This window comes from Salvelinus sp. IW2-2015, linkage group LG26 (genome assembly GCF_002910315.2).
Source record: "Salvelinus sp. IW2-2015 linkage group LG26, ASM291031v2, whole genome shotgun sequence".
NCBI lineage: Eukaryota > Metazoa > Chordata > Actinopteri > Salmoniformes > Salmonidae > Salvelinus > Salvelinus sp. IW2-2015.
The window spans coordinates 8,067,405-8,091,004 of record NC_036866.1 but is presented as its reverse complement, the minus strand read 5'-3'; the positions used below and the strand labels follow the sequence as shown (position 1 = coordinate 8,091,004).

Sequence of the window (23,600 nt, the reverse complement as noted above, 5' to 3'; positions counted from 1 at the left end):
CCACTGTTCTTAGGGTTAACTGCCTTGTTCAGGGGCTGTTAACCCACTGCTCCTAGGGGTTAACTGCCTTGTTTAGGGCTGTTTAACCACTGTTCCTAGGGTTAACTGCTTGTTTAGGGGCTGTTAACCCACTGTCCTAGGGTTAACTGCTTGTTTAGGGGCTGTTAACCCACTGCTCTAGGGTTAACTGCCTTGTTCAGGGGTGTTAACCCACTGTTCCTAGGGTTAACTGCCTTGTTTAGGGGCTGTTAACCACACTGCTCCTAGGGTTAACCTGCCTTGTTTAGGGCTGTTAACCCACTGTTCTAGGGTTAACTGCCTTGTTTAGGGGCTGTTACCCACTGTCTAGGGTTAACTGCCTTGTTTAGGGGCTGTTAACCCACTGTTCTAGGGTTAACTGCATTGTTTTTAGGGGCTGTTAACCCACTGCTCCTAGGGTTAACTGCCTTGTTTAGGGGCTGTTAACCTGTTCCACGCCCTAGGGTTAACTGCCTTGTTTAGGGGCTGTTAACCCTAGGTCTGGGTTAACTGCTTGTTTAAGGGCTGTTACACTGTCTAGGGTTACTGCTTGTTTTGGGGCTGTTAACCCACTGCTCTCAGGTGACCTGCCTTGTTTAGGGGCTGTTAACCCACTGCTCCTAGGGTTAACTGCCTTGTTTAGGGGCTGTTAACCCACTGTTCCTAGGGTTAACTGCCCCTGAATGATGTTTGGATGCATGCTGAGTTGTTCCATCTCCATGATGCTCTATGTAGGCATTGAAAAGGGCATGATACGTCCCTTATGTCAGATTCAGCACAATCTGGAATTCATCACAATATAAGAATTGAGCTTTGCTGACATAGGAAAATATATAATAAATATATATATAAAATATATAATCTTTGAATTTCTGAGTTGTTTTCATAAGATGTCTACAGTCAAATCTGTAACACCTACAATTTTAAAACTTGCATAAATCTTGCATACATTTCTGAGAGCATTTCAGAAAAGTCCACAGTAGAATCTGCAAACACAGCATTTGGGTAGTTCTGTGTCCATGTAATAGCCATGATGATCAACAGGGGGTGCACAATATCAAAAAGACATTGAGGAACAGACGAGTGGGCCAGCAGGTAAACTAACTTCATGCAGTAGAATGGAGTGATTCTTCACCATCTGCAAGCTGTAGACATCAGTGAAAGCCAATGCCGCAAGGGTTGAACATGTTTTATGAATTGATGAAATAATTACAACCTCTAGTATTCCATCTTTAAACTGTCGTAAATGCTTTAATTAGGTTAAATTAACGTTAAATTAACGTTCAACAGATGGAATTGATTAGTACGGCTTGCCGTTTGTGACCCATATAAGGAATAAAATACATAAGTACACTGCGAGACTGTTCTAACTCAGAGTCGAGCGCACTGTTTAGCAAAAACACTGTAATTATTGACTCAACTGTGATTTGCAGTTAATCCATTGGGCCGGTGACTCAGTCTCAGACAGGGGGACACTTGTGCGTGCTTGCAAGGACACATTATATACAAATTTCTGGGCTTTGGCCGGTGCGATATGATATTAACATTTCTACGTCCGGGTTTTAGTTGTCAGCTGCCATGTGTCTCCAATTGAACTTTCAGTCGTTTCAGCGACTTAATGCAATTTAACGTTTCACACATAGTTCTGCCCATAAAATGTGGTTGGAGGGATGGAAGAAGGAAAATATCATTGATTTAAAGAGGTCATTATCACTCATAGCATAAGCTCAGTCTGGCTCCGGTGGAACGTTTTCCCAATGTTGCAGTGCCAACATGCCTGTGAGATTTCTACCAGGGCTGTGACCCCTGACCTGATGACCTTAACACACAGCTACAGGGAGAGAGGTTGGCCTGCATTGTGCTGGAAAGTTCAAACGCAGGAGGCATGGTCTGTGTCACTGACACTCACTAGAACTAGGAGAGGGGGCCCGACGGTTTATTTGGTTACAACCGCAGCCAGCTTTAGAACAGCACTATGGAGAACCCAGCAACTAAAACCAAGCAGGCCTCCTGCTGATGGACTCTTTACATGTCAGCGATGTCGAAGCCTCGCTGTGAGACAAAGTCCAGGTATTTTGATGATATCACTGCTCAGTCTTTCATCAGACACTTGCTCCAAAATGATGTAGAGACCACCAATACCACTGGGTATACTGCCCTGCAAGCAAACTCTCACCAACTTTGACAAGTCTCACGTTCCTCCGACTTGTTTCGGTTGTGAAAACAGATTGTATGTCAGTATTACGCATTACACATTTGTGGGGTGTAGCAGTACAGTATGTTTGTGTGTCTCTCTCTGTGTGTGTGGTCTCTCTCTCTCTCTGATTGATGTGTGTGTGTCTCTCTCTCTCTGTGTGTGTGTGCTGTGTCTCTCTTCTCTCTGTGTGTGTGTGTGTTGTTGTGTGTGTGTGTGTGTGTGGGGTGATCTCTCTCTCTTCTCTTGTCTCGCTCTCTGTGTGTGTGTGTGTGTCTCTGTGTTTGTGTGTCTCTCTTCCTCTTTCTCTGTGTGTCCCTCTCTGTGTGTCTCTCTCTTTCCTCTCTCTCTCTCTGTGTGTGTTGTCTCTCTCTGTCTGTGTTGCGTGTGTGTGTCTCTCTCTCTCTTTGTGTGTGTGTCTCTCTCTATTTGTGTGTGTGTGTCTTCTGTGGTGTGTGTGTCTCTCTCTCTCTCTCTGTGTGTTGTGGTGTGTGTGTGTCTCTCTCCTCTCTGTTTGTGTGTGTGTCTCTCTCTATTGTGTGTGTGTATCTCTCTCTCCTTCTCTCTCTCTTCTCTTCTCTTCTCTCTCTCATCCCCCTCTCTCTCTCTCTCTCTCTTTCTTCTCTCTCTCTCTCTCTCTCTCTCCGTCTCTCTCTCTCTTCTCTCTCTCTCCTTCCCTCTGTGTGTGTGTGTGTGTGTCTCTCATTGTGTGTCTCACCACTTCTAATTTGAAATAAAGTACTCTATCATAAGCTCCTCTCCTCTACCAATTCAACAATGACTTTGTTGCAGACTTTATTAAATAGGTATGTTAACTTGTTTCCTTCCAGTATTGTTTTACACACTCAGCAGTTGTTGGCGTGTGCCACCCATCGTTTAGGAAAGATAAAACAGATGTGGCCTCTTGTCTATTTGTCCTACCCACATCTTTCTTGAGGGCAATATACATTTCCAACTGACTGCTTTTGTGAAGGAGGCCTATTAGGCTCAGTCATTTGTTTCCTTTTGTCTTAACGTGTCAAATGGATACTTAAGACACATGGACTGGGACAATATATTCAGAAGAACACGGCCATGATGATATGGTGTGGTAGTGTCATCAGTGCTCGAAGCTTCACGTGATGAGACTTTCCGTTGCATGAATTTACATGTTCACTGAGCTAAGACAGACAAAAACAGCAAGAGCCAGTGATTGTTCAGACAGGCAGAGAAGCATCTGGGACTGATTTCCCAAAGTAGGGCACAGAGACCTCTACTGGTTAGGAGAAGTCAAGTTTTGGGTAGGCTCTTCTTCCTCTAAATTCGCAAATATGGTCAGCAACCTAGTTCCATGTGTAACACAACACACAATTTGGCCTTTGTTTGAAACACTTGTCAGAACCCTCTGGTTTTTCTAGTCTAGTCTATAGCTCTACCTGCCTCTCTCCACAGGCGGCATCATGAGACCTGTGGTTCTTGACTTGTCCTCTCTGAGCTTGTGAGGCTTGAAGTTTTCACAAATAGGCCAATGCAGGGTGATAGTCTCTGACAATTAATTGACCTAGCCGCTGGTAATTAGAGTCTTAAAGCCTTTAGGGCTGGGGCAGGACCCTGCTTCTATTGTCATCTGTCTGTGGCGAGTGGTGCATTCACTCGTTATGTCTGTGTGTCAAAATAAATATACTTCCTCTTTAAAACCATACGGTTGGAGTCAATCCATTATTGATTCATTCTAAACACAGTCTATCTAGGTGGAGGAAAACAACTGGCATCCAAGTCAATCGTTTTTTAGGGAGGCTGATGTGCACCATATCTAGGATTCCATCTGAAAAGTGTATAGTGGCTTCCTCTAGTCAGCTTCTCTTCTTTATCTCCCCTAACCCTAACACTAAGGAGATAGGGGTTTCCTTGAGCCCTTTGAAACATAGGGTACATTTTCATATTGAGTAGCACTTCATTTTGTGATACAGAAATTWCTAGGTAATTGCAAAAATAAATGCATGTTAAAATTTTTATTACACAGTAAACAACCCATAAACTAGAAAAGGTTTCCTGAAGAAAACCTAGTAATCAGTGCTCCATACAGTAGTACCAGATCCAGAAGCTGGCTTCTAGCCTGGGGGTGCACTACCTTCATTTATACATCAGGAGTGGCTTATTCAGGGAATCTTCCTCAGAGCTCTTTAGATAGCACGGGATTCCTGRGAACATGTTAATGTGCTTTTGCTGCTGTGTAACAGGCCGACACTTTTCCTTTGCTCTCTGTGGCAAAACGACCTGCCCGAACTAGAATCATTTCACATAGCTTTGGCCAAAGGATGTCGGGCGCCTAGCGACCTATGCATTTATGCATGGAACCCTCTGAAACTTTAATACTGGTGCGCCATTAATCTACGTGTCATTTTTAAAAGCATGAATTAAAGTTTCATTTGTATTTTTCTTCCCCTCCGCCCTCTATCTTTCTCCCTGGTTAGCCCTGTCCACCAGCCGACTACCCAGCGGGTTAAATATTTATCAGTGCTGAATCACACGTTGTTTGGAACACTCGCTCTCCCCTTTGCCCTCGAGATATCGGAGCGCCGCTCACTGACTCCAGGGGAGGAACAGAGGCCCAGAGAGAGAAAGAGAGAGAGGGAAAAAGAGAAGAGAAGTTTGAGATTCATGGGAATCACAAACAGRGACAAGTGAGAAACCCTTCATCGACAGCAGAGCTCAACTGTGACTGAGTGAACAAAACATTAGGAACACCTTCCTAATATTGAGTTGCAACCACTTTTGCCCTCGGAACAGCCTCAATTCATTGGGGCAGGGACTCTTAAAGGTGTTGAAAAAGCATTCCACAGGGATGCTGTCCCATGTTGACTCCAAAGCTTCCCACAGTTGTGTCAAGTTGGCTGGACGTCCATTGGATGGTGGACCATTCTTGATACACACAGGAAACTGTTGAGTGTGAAAAATCCAGCAGCATTGCAGTTTTTTTGGCACACACACACAATCCATGTCTGAATTGTCTCAAGGCTTTAAAATCCTGTCTTCTCCCCTTCACCTGTCTCCTCCCCTTCATCTACACTGATTTTAGGGGCTTTAACAAGTGACATCAATAAAGGATGATAGCGTTCACCTGGATTCACCTGGTCAGTCTAGGCCATGGAAAAAGAGCAGGTGTTCTTAATGTTTTGTATATTCACTGTATATGCACACACACACACACACACAAAACCACCACACACACACACACACACACACACACACACACACACACACACACACACACACACACACACACACACACACACACACACACACACACACACACACACACACATGCGGACACATGCGGACACACACACACACACACACACACACCACACACATGCGGACACACACACACATATCAATCATACATGCGGACACACACACATTTTGTTATTCAATCCTTATGGGAGCCTAAAATGTATTTCCATTCAAAATCCAATTTTCCCTAACTCCAACCCCTAAATCTAACATCTAACCCTAACAACTAAGCTGAAAATAGTATTTTCATGGGGCCATGGGAAATGTCCCACCGAGGGAGAATTTCCTTATTTTACTATCCTTGTGGGGACTGGAGGATTTAGGTCCCCACAAGGATAGAATAACCAACACACACACAGACACACATTTTCAGACTCACCACATATGCTGCTGCTACACACACAAACACAGATGATTAATTTAACAGTCATTTTGCAAATGACTAAATGACATCACCATAACAAGTGGATGAAAATCCTAATGTAAAAAGATTTCATTAGACTGAGAGCCATTTTTACAGGATGAAAAAATGTATACAAATAGTTGGCAGATACAAATATACATGTTTGGCTATAATTGTAGGCTAGAGTTATAAGCTATTTATAACCTGATAACAGTATCCACAACTATTCTGAAACTTTCAGAAATTGTAAGGGTCCTAGAAGTTTTGGGGCTCCTATCTGGCCGGTGTCTCAGCCCCGCCCAGCTGTCTGGAGGAGCCGTGAATGGAGAGAGTGCGGCGGCCAGAGGAAGCAAGCCATGTGCTAAAGGAGGAACAGGACGCGCAAGAGAAAAACCACCGTGACTAAAAAGGGGGGAAATAATGTCAGCTCCACTGGTCTGTACACCACACACAGGGACGACAGTAGAGCGATACCAGACATGAAGCGAAATTGGCCTTTTCTCCACAGCAACCCCAAACGACACAGGAATAGCAGCAGCAACTTCGCAACTGATGCGGTGTTCCAGTTTCTCCGCTTCATGCTTTGGTAGTGGCGTTGCATGGATGACGCAGTAAACACGTATCAAGAAGGCAATTTATCATATTGATAACTTTTGCCTGAGAATAAAACTGAGGACAGTAACCACGGACGACATGAAATAGTTGCGGAAAAGAGCAGGACGTTTCTTGTGTGACTGGCTTGGATTTCTATCCCTCTGCTGCAACATTGTGATATTTTGAGTTTCTTCTGAAAGAACAAGAATCGGTCGCTTGACATTGTATCTCACAAAACTGACCGAAAAACATTGCGTTGAATGGACATCGTTAAGCGTGCAAATGTTTAGAATAAAAAGCATATTGATTTGGAAGACCATAAATTGAAGGACACATTGCTGAATGGATGTTTGCGAGTTCTATTTACGACGAGGAAAGTTTTAGAAAGTAGCTTATGCCATGCTGGAAAGGAATGGATTTAAAGGACAAACAGCTGTATACTTGGCGTCAGTGAATAATAAACAAGATATGATGAATGTCGTGCAATGTGTTCAAATAAGGCATTCATCACTTACAGTTATTGAAGAAAATGGATTTGAATAGTTCTTGTAAGGGCTTGCCGTGCAAAGGGAGATCAACGAGCTGAGTCACATTGATGAACCTTCATGGAACATAATCAAATTTAACGTCATAGTCAGTGCTGCATCTGCTTGGACTTCTCACTAATGTTCTCACGATTGGGAATGTATAGCTACATGGGCCTACATTGTAAATCTTCAACTGAAGACGAAAAACTGCAGCTGAGAGTACCTGGAATGTGAATGTGGACCGCAGCCAACCTCGTGCATCATGAATAACACCAGGTCCATTTGAACAGCAGTGGGAAACACTGTAGTTGACTCAGTATAACTTATAGACAACAACGCYACGAATTATATCGCCCTTTACTCGTAATGGACAAGAACTGTTTAGCTTTTCAAATGGAGTTGACTCTTATGGTTGTTGCCCTCTTATCTTGGGTCGCGGTATGGGCGGACGATAGCAAAATAATATCAGACAGATATGCAGTCTACTGGAACAGCACGAACCACAGGTAAGGAATTGTACAAGTCAACTTTCAGTGATGTGAATTTACATTTTTGGATAGATCATCCGTGAATCACGCTTCAAAAGATCCGGACATATAGGCTAAGCTACAAAAAACGGCTCCACAAATAGCCCAGCGCATTCAAAAGCCCCTTAAACCATGCTCACCATATCTCAATAATTAAGTTTCCCCCATAACGTCAATTCTTTGACTAGGCCTAGAAAAAGTTAAAATTCCTTCTTTAACAAAACATAATACTTTTTCTTAGGGAGATACATTTGACCTGCACGTTGTATTTATTTATCCCAGGGGTTGCTTCTATTCATTAGGCCTAATTCAATCACTTAAATAACTCTTGTTGTTTTTACCCCAATTATCACATCTCCCTGTGTAAAAAAACAGACCCCTCAAGGCATGATTTAACTTGATTTATGACATATAGCCAGGCTTTCAGGTTTCACATTCACAACGTTTTCACATTGCGTTCAACATACATTGTGTTTGTAGTTTTTGATTACGAAGTTGCATTTGAAGTGTGATAAAATACTGCATGCCTAGGCTAAATGTGACTTTGCATTCCATTATAAAGTAAGACTATAGCGATATCCACTAAGATACACATCACCGCAAAACTCTGATTAAAATGCTTAATACATGCGGTTACATGTACACAACTCTACCATAAACCATGTCATTCTATTGACATGCAAAGTTTTGGTCTCACAGAAAATCACAGACTTGTTTCATTTTATCTCGTCAGTTCACTCCAGAGCACGTTGATGTTTGGATATTTTGTTCTGGACCTGTAGGAATTATTTTTAACATGATATAGCCCTTTCCAGTTAGTTAATGAAAGAAAGAAGGTAAAGATCAATAATAGCGTGAAGACATTAAGAAGGAGATTCCATACGTTTTGAACTCTTGTGAAATTGTTTGTGCTGGGACTTGCAATATTCGAATCATTGGAACTATGCCAGTAGAACTTAGAAAAGTTTCATCAGACTTAGTTCCTTGTAAAGTTTAGAGAGCAATTTACCATCAAAAACAAGCTTTTGTGGTAAGTTTTCCCACAATTTATGAAGATGATGTGTATATATTTTGAGCTAATTTTTCAAATTAGGGCACGGCGATCTAAGGCACTGCATCTCAGTGCTAGAGGCGTTACTACAGACCTTGGTTCGGTTCCAGACTGTATCACAACCGGCTGTGATTGGAGTCCCATAGGGCGGCGCACAATTGGCCCAGCATCGCCCGGGTTAGGGGTAGGCTGTCATTGTAAATAAGAATATGTTCTTAACTGTCTTGCCTAGCTAAATAAAGGTTAAACAAATAAAAAATAGAAAAAATCTCCTTAAAAATCAAGAGATTTTTTTATGGTAGAGTACAGAGATGAAACAAAAGAAAGAAAATGAAATATGTCTACATATTCGGAGCATGTTGAATTCATTAGTTATTCCTTTCTCTTTTTCGTCTCCCTGCGTTGTTGGGAAGGGCCTTAAGTAAGCATGTCACTGTTAGTCTACGCCCTGTTGTTTACAAAGCATGTGACAAATACATTTTGATTTGATTTGATGAGCGAACATAACACCGTATTCAGAATGGATTCCAGTGCAACACAATCCATCCATGGCTGCTTCAAGCACAGGAGGCTGCTAAGGGGAAGACGGCTCATAATAATGGCCGAAACGGAGCAAATGGTATGGAATCAAACAAATGGAAACCATGTGTTTGATGTATATGATACCATTCCACCAATTCCGCTCCAGCCATTATCATGAGCCCGTCCTCTCCAATTAAGGTGCCACAAACCTCCTGTGGCTTCAAGACCGCCTTACTTTTGTAGAACTGGAAATAACTTGTCTTGGCTATGCAGAAATGACTGTTTGAAGCCCAAGTGGCGCTTATTGGATGACAGTGAATTTGCTACCTTGTCACATAACAGTGATCTTTGCGGCTTCCTACACAAAAAGCTAAATCATGTGAGAGGTACATGAGTCTCCTGTATACTTCTATAAAGGGGATTAAAGTTGTGTACATCATTGATAACCTAGTGGCTTTGGCAATAGTAGTACTGTAGTTTAGTTTTTTAAAGCCAGTTGTTAAGTGGTGTTGGAATAAGAATCTGTCTTTTCCCATAGCAACCATAGAATGCTGTAAGCAGAATTGTAAAAAAAAAAWAAAAAAAATCCTCATTCACCTTAACATTTAAATAAAAATGTGTGATGAAAAAGCAATAGACATGTAATATACATGTGATAGTTGTTTTATTTGTATGACTTCGGGAAAACTTTCTGTTGATTGAAAACAAAATAGCCAATTACACAGAAATGTATGAATTAAAACAGTTCATATGTAATATTTTTTGGTTGTTGGTCTTAGAAGGTGTTTCCAACTATCTGTGATGTGGTTTATATTATGTGGTATTAGAGAGGCTAGAAAATCAGACGCATAGGAAGGATTAAAAGAAGAACAGGCTAGTATGGCTTCGGCGTTTACAAGTGAGGGGCCTTAGTGAGGAATCAGATACACTGACATACCCTGCTCTACATCTTCAAACACAAACTACTGAAATGGCTACTTCTTCACTTGATTTCTACGCCACAGATACAATTTGCATCACAAATTCAATCCAAATAGTATAACGATGCATTGGTGTATTGGTTTGTGTATTGGTTGGTGTATTGGTTGGTGTATTGGTTTGTGTATTGGTTGGTGTATTGATTGGTGTATTGGTGTATCACGGCTGCATTTCTTCGAATTTATTTGATATTGACCTCAGTAACAGATACCAAAGTATAATCTCTTAACTGATTTTGAGCGGCAGGTAGCCCAGCGGTTAAGAGCGTTGGGCGAGTAATCAAATCCCAGAGGCGACTAGGTGAAAAATCTGTCGATGTGTCCTTGAGAAAGGCACTTAACCCTAATTGCTCCTGTAAGTCTCTCTGGTCTGCTAAATGACTAAAATGTCAAAGTGATCTATACAAAATTATTACATGCATTTTAACAACATATTTCCGGATAACTGTAATTTCATATCGCAGTGTCCGTTACAAAATTAGTAGTTTGAATAATCAAGTCTTACCTAAGCACACATTTATTAAGGAGATTGCTTTATGTAAAGCTTATTGCCCAAATCGATTCGTTTTATTGGGGACTTATCTATGGTTTGAAAGGATTTATTTTAAGATTGGAATAATATTTGTAGTTCTTAAACATCTTTCTTATTGCCCGAGTTTTATATGCGAAACTCTGGATTTTTTTATAAATTCTAAATTTACATTTGTAAAAAATCACTGCGCATAGAGTGGATCAAATGCCCTGAAAATGATTGGTTTATATAAGGAACTTCCCTTGTCATCAGTTGAACAGCCTTTCCACTGACATGGCACTGTCATCCGTATTTTCGTATGTACTCTCCTCCCTGGGTTTCGGCATGTTGTCATTGCTATGTAATTTATGAGTAAATTGAATAGCTATTAGCTGTGCGACATGGAAAGCTATCTGACTGATTTACTCTAAGAAATAATATGATTTGATACTGTGGCCCTCCATTCTGCCTACTAAACTAAACTTAACGCCATGCTTTGTTATATCTGCTTTCCTCATAAGGTTCCCTCCTTTCTGACCTAGTTTCACTAAGGTTATTGGGGAGTATTGAAGGGAAATGGTAGTGGTAGCTGGTCTGGGAGGACACACCAGATTATATTGTACTCAATGATTGTAGTTTTTGGGGGGGAAGCTTTGAAGTCAATGACCAAGGGAACACTTTTCAAATCATGAAAATCGGCTTGAGGTGGTATGACCTTGGAGTTTGTGGCTGTGCAGTGGTAGCTTGGGGTTCCTCTAGGTGGCGTTGGATAGGTTTTGCTCTGCTCAGCAACATGGTCCGCCATTTTCTCATTCATGGTTGGAAGACCTTCATTTTTGTTGTATCGAGAGCCAAGACAAAGGAACAGGGACGATGATTACAGCAAGTTACCAATAACCGTTTCATTGTGTCAAATGGTTTTCAAGCTAAATTGAATCTAGCTTGAACTACAGTCAATGATCAATTGGTGTTGACAGATAGTTTTTCTATCTTAAAACAAGAATTTAATAAGAAAATTCAGAACTTTAACTGCAATCACAATATAATTGTGCTTTAACCTCACACCTTTGAAAGTGGAGAAGCATCACTTGGCTCAATGCCAAAACTGATGGACAAGGGGAGAGAACTGGAATGAATCGCATGTTTTCTTCCCACAATGCTCTGCTCACATTCACCAATGGGCCGATTTAAATATATATATATACGTCCTCTGAATACAGGACTAGAACCACTGCATTTTAAGGACTAAGTAGCTGATTTTAGAGCTGTTTAAAGAAACGTTAAAATACGTACATTTGTATTTGTTATTGATGTAGAATTCCTGTTTTTGCTTATGCTGGTTAGAAAAAGCGAGGTTGCAAAAATGGCATGTTTGTCATGGTTCAAACAGTACATATACAGGTAGTGGTTGTTCCCAAAGGGGTTCTTCCTCCTCTGTTTGTACTGCTGTTATGTCTACTACAATTTGTTGCCATTTCTACTGTAGCTGATTTCTTGTATTTGTAACACAAAAATTACAAAAATGTAATGAAAAGTTACATTTGTTAGCTACAGTAAAAATGAAATTCCTGTTTAATTGTTTTAAGGCTTCAGATATGAAGATATGGCATCGGTGTCTAAGTGCTGAATGAAGTGTAATGCATTGTGTTTCTCTAATGGGGTTCTGCATTGAAACCACACTGGCCCCTCGCACACAGGCAGCAGCAAACTGTCCTAAATCTGTTCCCAGTTTATCTATCTAGTCATTTGACATCAATTGAGTTTTCAATTTAAATTGGACAGCACTTTACGGGTCACTTGGTCTGGGTGTGTACAACTCAGCATCCCTCTATGCGCTCGTAATTAATTTTAGGTTTCATGAGAGTGGCGACATGCAATGCCATCCCTACTTCTCTGTGTATGAAATCTACAATTCCTTGGATAACACAAAGCACTCTCTACTGTTTTGTCGCCTTTAATGGGAGACCCGTTTCTGAAGGTCAAAAACCAATGCCACTTTCTCGCCAGTACTTCATGACACGAGCTTGGACAGGAATGTACTGTACCCTCAACAAAACAGGGTTGAGTTTTCGAAAGGGTTGAGACTACAGGTCTATGCCATGATTGGGACAGTTGCTGTGGAAACACTGATGTTTTTTCACAGTACTATACTGTAATTGAGAGACCGCCATAGACTAAGAGGACATAATAAATGTATATACGTAATTGATTTGTGTCTTGATAAATGTTCCTCCTTTTTTTTCATCCRGGGAAATGGGCATTTTCCATGACAGAGCACAAGCCTCAGCATATTTGTTAGTTAGGGAATTTGATTAAATGAAAATATTGTCTGCTATGTTCACTGTACGAAACACAACCTCCTTTTAGACAGCTCTAATGTGGAGCCATTTGAACTGCCTCCTCATTTATATAAAATGGAAGGCCATCTCTGTTTCTAACTATTCCAATGAAGGTTCCTGTTTTTTAATTATAGGTCAATAACTCGTTTGTCTCTGAATTTAGAATTCATCCTCCTAGAGACTTTAGTAGCAGGCTAGTGGAAGAATATCTGGAAAAAACTTTGACAAAAAATTAATTTCACTTTTTTTCTCTTCTCTAGAAAATATAAGACCCATCTTAATGAAAATGCAAAAAAAAGTTGCACTTCCAAATCTGAAAATTGGCCTGGAGTGAAATTAATTATATTTTTACATTGAATTGGACGTTAATGGCCTGGCACAATGTAACATTAAAGGGCTCTTACATCTCATTAAAGATTAAAGTTGGTGCATAATATCTACAAAAGCAYTTGGWATGAAAGAGGAATTTGCTAATCAGTAATCTAGGTTCAAAGCTTCATTAAATAAAATGACCCTGAGAGTGTATGAGTTCAAAGCCTGCTTCATTTGGTAGGATACAGCATTTCATTTCCAATGTTAATCAAGGTTATGCTAATGTCGGACATGATGAATCGGCTAGTTTACTTTCCTTGTKCTCATGTTAAATGCTAGACAAAAACATTAGCATTCTTCAGTTATTTGTATCTAACAATGATTGTCTATATTACTCTACTGACGCATCACAATTTGTTAGAAAAATATAGAATCCTTTGAAAGTATAGTATTTRTGACTTAGGCAATGGCCTAGATGGTTGTTTGTGAAATTGCGTTTGATGTGTCAGAGATTACACATTTAGACTCTGGACAGGAGGGTATTGCTTTTCTGTTCTTCTATTATCTCTCTGAGACATGGGTGCTGAACAAATGTAGAGTTTCTTGTGACTCGGATGTCCTGTTTGTTCAGTCAGTCTGTCACCAACTTCTTGTGAACCTCCCTTCCATTGTCCCCCACCTGTGTCGAGACACTGAATATGACTGTACTGGTCACATTGGTGGCAGACAGTAAACTACGTGGCGAGTTTGTCGGCCTTGTTCCGCATGGCGCAGAGCAGACTATCTTGCCGTCAGGATCTCAAATAGTGAAGAACAACGAGTAATGGCTGCCGTTTCATTTATTCAGCATAGCTCTTTTATTTGGAATCAAAAGGTAAATGGCCATTTGTAAGACCTTTTACTGTTGTTTATTTTATTTAAAAAAAAATGTACTTCCCAACAGTGCTTATCAGCACTTCGTCATTCCTTATACAATGCTCATGCATTTTAATGCCTGACCCACATTCTCTTTGCACATAAGCAGTCTTGTGTACCAAGAGAGCTAGATATGTTGAACTTCGCTAGGTGTTCAGAACTGAACTGCAACATTTTCAAAAAGGGAATCAGGGTTGTGAGTAAAGCCCCCTAACCACATACTGCATTTATTATGTTTGAACTGTGCAAACTGGTGTTGCGTTCTCTCAGCCCAGGATAGGCCTATGGACTTTTGCTTTGCACATTTTTGTTGCCATAAAAAAATCAGTTGTCGGTTTCTTTAATTTAGCAGATTTAGGATATATTGGAACAGTGTTACCTTTCGAAAGCCTCCAGGGGATGAGAGTCCAGTCTATCTGCTTCTCTCGCCTGTTCGCTTGTCCTTTCTTGAGTACTGTGCTAGCTCTGAAACTAGCTCTGAAACTAGCTCTGAAACTAGCTCTGAAACTAACTCTGAAAACTATACTCTGAAACTAACTCTGAAACTAGCTCTGAAACTAACTCTGAAACTATAGCTCTGAAACTAACTCTGAAACTAACTCTGAAACTAACTCTGAAACTAAACTATTGAAACTAGCTCTGAAACTAACTCTGAAACTAACTCTGAAACTAGCTTCTGAAACTAGCTCTGAAACTAACTCTGAGAAACTAGCTCTGAAACTACTCGAAACTAGCTCTGAAACTAGCTCTGAAACTAGCTCTGAAACTCGCTCACTAAACTAGTTCTGAAACTTAGCTCTGAAACTAGCTCTGAAACTAACTCTGAAACTAGCTCTGAAACTAGCTCTGAAACTAGCTCTGAATTATTTTAGATGTTGCTGGTGTACTGCTATCATGTCTTTTTACGCTTTCCTGCCCGTTATATGAACACTGTTAATGTGATTTACGTGTATATAGATGTAATTCTGTTCCTATATTACTTTACCGCCAAACACAATTAAACCGGACAGCAGTTAATTGCTTGAACATGAACATCCTAATGGCTTCTTGCTTGTAAAAATATTGCCCATCATTTGATAAATGTAATGCCCGTTGTTGAATTCGGACTGCCGCTCGTAAAAGTAACGATGGTGTTTTCCTAAGTGATTCTGCGGTAATAGTTTACGTTTATTGATGTACTTTGGGCATAAAGCTCTCCCTCTCTCTTCATTACCCCTTCTTCYGGCTGTGATTTGGCTTATATCCTCAGAAGATAATGAATTGAATTACTATAATGGAGAGTGGAGTTGTTCCTCCAGAACTATAAAAGGCATTTTACACCGTTTTTAGGTAAATGTCCTTCGCTCATCCATTTATGRAGAGTTATGAAGTGGTGGATTACTTGTGGGGTGATGGAGCACCCTTTCAAAATAAGAAGCCACTTTTGCATCCTCTTGGTACACATGCAGCACCATATACAATCACGAAAACAACATGTTACGTCAATGACAAACTTTCCCGGTTGAATGTGTAGGGAAACAGAGGGTAGGGAAGCATATTAAATACAGGCAGTCTAAGAGACAGGAAGGCTTCAGCAGTACCTGCATATTGCCTGTAAGACTTTTACGACTTCTCTCAAAGAGCTTTTCCTTCAACGTTCACTTGTTTGGCCGGACAAAGAGAATATATTGGTAATGGGATTGAACAAGATGTTGCTCCATCCGTAGGGTGTATGTCGAATATATATGTACGAGCAATTAATTAAACACTCAACTGAATCAGTGAAGTTATAGAGATGACCTCTACTGTACTGCTGTAGCAGGATTCTAACCTCACTATCCTTCCCTCCAACAGAGATTCACAGGGTTGAGTCCTTGAGCCTTTTACTATGCTTTCTACGTTGCACACTTAATAAAGGTTTGATTAAACTAAAAATGACACAACGGAAACAAATCAAGGTTCCTTCCCAGTGAAAAAAGAGTGCACTTCAGACTGTAAAATAATTAAGAAGGGTTAAACCAGTCTCACAGGAAGGATTTGTTGATGTTCTGGTATGTTAATTGTATTTCTGTGAAAAGGTACGCAGGAATGTATTAGCACAGATGTGTACTTTGAATTTAAGTGTTAGTTCTGGATTGAGGCATAGATTAGAAGACGTTAATCATGTTTATATCACCACGTAGAAGGATATGCTTCACTGATTAAACAAAATATCCTGTGTATTATCGTCCAACCCTCAACCCCCAAAGGTAGTCTTGTAAACTTGACGTAAATGGCGGCCAGAAAGTAACAGAATGAAGAACAGCCTACAGTATATAGATCGGCATAGACCTATATTTCAGCTTCCAATGTTTCCATTGTTGCAATCATTTTATTGATTGGTTGACTATTYAGTTTACTAAAATTGAACAATAAAAAAAGGAAATCTGTCGCTTGGTCAAATATCTTTCAAGACAATTAATATTTGTAGTTTTTGATTATATTTAATTATATAAATTTTTTCTGGATTCAATTATTATGATATGTTAACATGTTAATATGTCTTTGTTTTACATTTTTGAAAAACAGGTTTGAATTATTATAATTTTAATTACTGCATTTCTATATTGATCTCCGTTAAATAAATGCTTGGTTGCTGGGCAACATACAGAGGATTATGTAGCTAAATATATAACCGCTTAACGTGTTTTTTTATTGAAATGTTAACAATATTTCTTCCGCTATTTTGATATTGATTAGTGATTTACAGAAAAAATAACGTGTGTTTATTTGGATTTCAATGTCGCATTTTTTTTCATATCTCCTTGATTAGCCCACTTGTTTTCGTAGATGAAGAAAATAAAACAACATAAATCAGTTTTATACTATACGCCTTACACTTTGTCAAGTAGTACCACTACACAATCGTAAGCTCAAATACATGGAGTACAGAAAACAGTCTGCACCAGAAGGACAACTCGCTGTTAGAAATCTTACACTGCGTGTAGGTATTAGGTAACATTAAATGGGTCATGCAGTTCTTTAGTTGATTCTGAAACAAGGAATTAGTGAGTTTTTTATGTATACAGTAGTTTATTTAGCATGTTATAGTGCAAGCCAAAATGCTTAGTAGTTCGAATATGTTTTTCTGTTGGGCTTTGGAGATCGGTGCCAATAACAATATGGAAAATACCTTGTGGTGGATATATCAAATAAGGATCTGCTGGAGTCCAAGTCAAACCAAGATTCTTCGTTTCTGAGCTCAGAGAGAATAACGGAGTTACACAGCGCAGTGTAGACAGTCTGAATTCTGAAGCATTGGGTGATAAGCACATATCTTTATAGTTCCTGTTCTTGTGCGGGACTCTCAGTTCCCTTTTTATCTATACAAGGACACTTGASCAAACTGGTTTACAACACAGGATTATACTCCCAAGAACAGGAGATTATAATAGGACAGGTTAGTCACATACTTAGTCATGTGGYCACATACAATWAKAATMTTCCATGACAACCGCATGTTTGATTAAATCACAAACATTTGTGTGTGTGCAAAGTAGTGTYCAAAAAAAACAACAAAACCAACAAAACGAAATGTTGCGAAATGTATATTAAGTCTATGAGTTCATGAATACCTCAATACCTCAATGAGAAGAGTAATACACAGCTAAAACAAGACGTGTTTGTCACAGTTCTGCGGCCAACACTAGCATTTCAACCAGACCATCATACATACTTGTTTTTGAGAGTAAAACAAACCAGGACATCTGAAAACCATTTACCTCAGGATAGAGTAGCAGCCTGACATGTGAATTGGGAGAAATCCAGACCTAATGAGGTTGAATATAAGAGTCTGGTCTCCTCACAATCAGTGAATGTAATTCTGATCAGGTTTCTTACACTTTTATGATTCCGGGTATTGTACGCACTTTGTTACAATATTGACTGCAGGGAATTTAGGTTTTTGTAATGGGATGCTTGGACGACGCTTGTCTGGACTAGGTTTTAGCCTAGATTTGACAGTTATTTGACAGTCATGTGCGGTGTGACCTGACAGTCCTGGTCGATCTGCAGGACGACTGTTGTGACTGTTGTGCATCGTAGGCCCTCACCTGTTTCTTCTTAGCCTGCCGTGACTGTGTGATGGGGTGAACGAGCGATGACTTTGGCACACGTGGTTCTGTCTTGAAGTGAGAGGGCAGGGATTTMCTATACCACAGTGCACAGTTAGCGTTGACAGAGAAAGAACGGAGACAGAGAATGAGAAGCTTGTGAAAGTGTAGTATTGCGCCCAAGTCATCTGGGAGCTTTCTTTTCAGAATAGCAGACATGTCAAGCCTGTCGTTCTCGATGAAGGTGTGAGAGGGAGGGACATGGGTACAGAGCCTGTCGTTCTCATGGAAGGGGTGAGAGGGAGGGACATGGGTCACAGAGCCTGTCGTTCTCATGGAGAGTGGGAGGGAGGGATCTGGGTACAGAGCCTGTCGTTCTCATGGAGGGGAGGGAGGGAGTTGGGTACAGAGCCTGTCGTTCTCATGGAGAGGGGGGAGGGAGATGGGTACAGAGCCTGTCGTTCTCATGAAGGGTGAGAGGAGGACATGGGTACAGAGGCCTGTCGTTCTCATGAAGGTGAGAGGGAGGGAGTTGGGTACAGAGCCTGTCGTTCTCATGAAGGGTGAGGAGGGAGGACATGGTACAGAGCCTGTCGTTCTCATGAAGGGTGAGAGGGAGGGAGTTGGGTACAGAGCCTGTCGTTCTTCATGGAGGTGGGAGGGAGGAGTTGGGTACAGAGCCTGTCGTTCTCAGGAGAGTGGGAGGGAGGGAGTTGGGTACAGAGCCTGTCGTTCTCATGGAGAGGGAGGAGGGAGTTGGGTACAGAGCCTGTCGTTCTCATGGAGAGTGGGGAGGGAGGAGGGAGTTGGGTACAGAGCCTGTCGTTCTCATGAGAGATGAGAGGAGGGAGTTGGGTACAGAGCCTGTCGTTCTCAGAGTGGAGGGGAGGAGTGGTACAGAGCCTGTCGTTCTCATGGGGGTGAGGGAGGAGTTGGGTACAGAGCCTGTCGTTCTCATGGAGGTGGGAGGGAGGGAGTTGGGTACAGAGCCTGTCGTTCTTCATGGAGAGTGGGAGGGAGGGAGTTGGGTACAGAGCTGTCGTTCTCATGGAGAGTGGGAGGAGGGAGTTGGGTACAGAGCCTGTCGTTCTCATGGAGAGTGGGAGGGAGGGAGTTGGGTACAGAGCCTGTCGTTCTCATGGAGGGTGGGAGGGAGGGAGTTGGGTACAGAGCCTGTCGTTCTCATGGAGAGTGGGAGGGAGGGACATGGGTACAGAGCCTGTCGTTCTCATGGAGAGTGAGAGGGAGGGAGTACAGACAGAAGTGTACATTGTTCCTAATAATGAATATGTTAGCAAGGCACGGGGTAAAAGGATGAGGATAATATGTCCTTCTCTTAGACCATTTTTTATTAATGCCAAGTAAATATGAATGAAAAGCCTTCCATTTGGCTGTAGAATCTGATGATTAGTATCCCCCAGTGATGTCAGCACAGCATACATTTCCCAAGATGCATCTTCTAACATATACAGTAGTCGGAGAAGGTGTTGTATAACCCACTGCAGAACCTTCTGTTGTCCCTGTGTCTCATTCCTTCATCATAGATGGTCATTTATAAATCATTTTCCATATCGCATACTTTTTAACAATCTCTCTCAATCTCTACAAAATATTCAATGAWATTACGCTTCAAATTTACACCATTTTGTTTATTAGGACACTAAAGTTTTATGACTAAGTACATCATCCAGTGAGGATGCTTGTGATCTGAAAAGAAGAGATGAGAGCTTTAAGCTGCACAAAAGGACGTTTTTTCCACCCGGCTTGGTATTATGMTCTTTTGCAGTACTTATTGGGTCAGTGACGATTCCGTATGTGAACTGATGTCAGCTATGGCACCGGACTTTCATATCAACTGAGGTGATTTGATTTCAACAACTGCACATGCTGTACTGGCACCTTTTGGTGCTCTTTTTTCCTCTCCGGTCACAGAGCTAGAAATGGGCTGACGTGAATCCTTTAATATCTCCGGCAATCACGTTGAGCTTTGCAAAGAATTGACATTTTCTGTGTTTCTTGTGACACTGAAGTCCTGAATCACAGAGAGACTAATGGAGGTGACCTCTTGACTGATCAGAGTGTTAGCAGACAGGCCTGTTGAGCGCGCACGAGAGAGAGAGACGTGTTTGAAGACTGGGACAGTGGCGGTAACAGGAGAGGGAACATGACTGGAATGGAAACGGAGTGAGSGTTGTCACAGCGCATGCTCCAGAATCTCTCCATGAGTAGGTGGAAAGGAGCACTTAAAGTTGGTTACAAAGATCGGTGAGAGAATTGTTGCAGTCTCACGGTTTCGATATGTTTGTTTGGGATTCAGTCTCTTCATTTAGGACAAGCGGAGCTTGAAAATAAAACAATTGTATAGAAATGTGCACAACTGAAGATGTGGAAGCAAAGTGTGGTGATATGGGAGATATTATTAACACTAATACTGGGGCACTGCATCTTATGACTGCATACCACTATAATTACCCTTCATTGTTTTCTCTTGATTAAATTCCTCTCTGCACATTTAACACTGTACTGTATAGGAGATACTACATTCTGAGCACATTAACCTCAAACGCACAAAGCCAACTAAAATGTATAGAAATACCGCTTCCCAATGCATCTGCAATCTGCCCTTTTGGCCTACACTGCAGGAGAACACCTCACAATAGCATCTCTACGCATCTGAATGCCTGCAGTTGTGTAAAGTACTTAAGTAGTTTTTTTTGAGTATCTGTACTTTACTTTTATATTTTTGACTACTTTTACTTTTACTTAACTACAATCCGAAAGAAAATTATGTACTTGTTACTCCATACATGTTCCCTCACACCCAAAAGTACTTGTTACTCCATACATGTTCCCTCACACCCAAAAGTACTTGTTACTCCATACATGTTCCCTCACACCCAAAAGTACTTGTTACTCCATACATGTTCCCTCACACCCAAAAGTACTTGTTACATTTTGAATGCTTTAGCAAGACAAGAAAATGGTCCAATTCACACACACTTATCAAGAGAACATACCTTGTCATCCCTACTGCCGCTGATCTGGTGGATTCACTAAACACAAATGCTTCATTTGTAAATGATGTCTGAGTGTTGGAGTGTGCCACCGGCTATACATAAATTAAAAAAAACAAGAAACCCGTGCCGTCTGGTTTGCTTAATATAAGGAATTTGAAATGATTTCTACTTTTACTATTGATACTTAAGTATATTTTAGCAATTGCATTTAAAACCAAACAATTTTAGACTTTTACTCAAGTAGTATTTTACTGGGTGACTTTCACTTTTACGTAAGTCATTTTCTATTAAGGTATCTTTACTTTTACTCAAGTATGACAATTTAATACCGTTACCACCACTGTATGCCTTTACAGTAGGGAAGTATGAATACCTGACAATACCTGGGGGAGATACTTGGTGGTGTGTGAAACCCGGACAGCGGTAACCCAGGTGGCGGCGGGATCTCTCAGCGCTCGGCCTTCGCTCCGGTGCGATGCTTAAGCGCGGTCTCACCTCGGGACGGCGGTGGAGCCAGCTGTACACCAGGACATGGGGAGATTACAGAGCCTGTGGAGTGAGTTTAAACAGGATTAGCCATTCCAGCTCAGGTGCTACACTAATAGGATTAGGGAGTCCCTTTTCTTGTTCATCCCACCGTTAAGTCGAGTTACGGGCCCCCAAAACAAAGGTGTGCTTTTGAACAGTGCAACGACACACAAGGGATAGACAGGGCTCTTTAGGGGAGACCACCCTACTTTTAATGGAGCCCCACACATGTTCTCTTGAGACTGACCCCTATATTGACTGTCACCCAACACATCAGGGGTCTCCTTAGTTGGGGATGGTACTTTAATTAGTCAATGAGGATAGTAGCCARTTTGCTGGAGGAAGGGTATTGAGGGATGATTGTATTGTTGCTGACAGTTGTGATTGGCCTTTCAAGATTAGTGCTGCTTAAAAGACAAGTACCCTTACAGGATGGGGAAACATGGTTGTTTAATGGAAAAACAGGCTTCTAAAAGATGGCTTGAGACAGCTTTTTCATTTAGAATTATTCAGTGGTGTAAAGTACTTTAGTAAAAATACTTTAAAGTACTACTTAAGTATTTTGTGGGGGTATCTGTACTTTACTTTACTATTTATATTTTTTGACAACTTTTACTTCACTACGTTCCTAAAGAAAATTATACATTATTTTCTCCATACATGTTCCCTGACACCGAAAGGTACTTGTTACATTTTCAATGCTTAGCAGGACAGTTACATTTTCAATGCTTAGCAGGACAGGAAAAAAGTCTAATTCACCCGCTTATCAAGAGAACATCCCTGGTCATCCCTACTGCCTCTGATCTGCCGGACTCACTAAACACATGCTTCATTTGTAAATTATGTCTGAATGTTGAAGGGTAGGACTGGCTGTCAGGGGCGGCAGGTAGCCTAGTGGTTAGAGCCTTGTACTTGTAACCGAAAGGTTGCGAGATCGAATCCCTGAGCTGACAAGGTAAAAATCTGTTGTTTTGCCCCTGAACAAGGCAGTTAACCCACTGTTCCTAGGCCGTCATTGAAAATAAGAATTTGTTCTTAACTGACTTGCCTAGTAAAATAAGTAATATAAAGAAGTTGAAATGGTTTATACTTTTACTTTTGATACTTAAGTACATTTTAGCAATTAGATGTTCTTTTGATACTTAAGTATATTTAAAACCAAATACTTTTAGACTTTTGCTCAAGTAGTATTTTACTGGGTGACTAACTTTTACTTGAGTCGTTTTCTGTTAATTTATCTTTACTTTTACTCAAGTATGACAATTTAATACTTTTTCCACCACTGGATGTATCCTTTGATTTCAACAACAGTGTGTTTTATTATATAGTTTCAACTGTCATAATAGTTGAAAAAGCCAATCTATCTATATATTTTATTCAACACCCTTACAGCGACCATTTAAATGAAAAAAGATTCTCCTATCACCATCACCTTTATCAGTCTGATTCCATCGGAGTGATCCCGTATCAATTTCCCGATCATTTTACATCTCAATGGGGGCGGTTACTGTGATGGACTGTGAAAAGGAGGAATGATTTCTCTTTTGTGCCAGTTTTGTGGGGGCCCACAGGAGAAACCGTAAGGGATCGCCACATAATCCCTGGGTTTTGCCTTCAAAAGCCTTTCTCCTCTGGAAGGCTTTGAGGTTCTTCACACAACTCCCTGCTCCACAGCCCTTTCTAATAGGAGGGGTTAAAGTTTGTCCAAGGACAAAGGGAGGGCTTGTTCATTTAGGGTGGGAAGAGAGACACTTCTTGGTTGGCGTAGCTGGATATCTTCTTGAAGATCCTGAGGGGGCCTGCTGTTCATCAGTTAGACAGG

The 23,600-nt window shown here is 40.9% G+C and overlaps 1 protein-coding gene across 1 annotated transcript in view; it reads left to right on the top strand.

Annotated features, from left to right (window-relative positions):
• The first annotated feature begins 6,214 nt into the window (after positions 1-6,214).
• LOC111953065 (ephrin-A2-like) overlaps positions 6,215-23,600 on the top strand; it is a 223,897-nt gene continuing 206,511 nt past the window's right edge. The window contains exon 1 of the mRNA XM_023972155.1: positions 6,215-7,515. Coding sequence (XP_023827923.1) covers positions 7,376-7,515 — 140 coding nt within the window. The 5' untranslated portion in view covers positions 6,215-7,375. The remainder of the gene's footprint in view (positions 7,516-23,600) is intronic.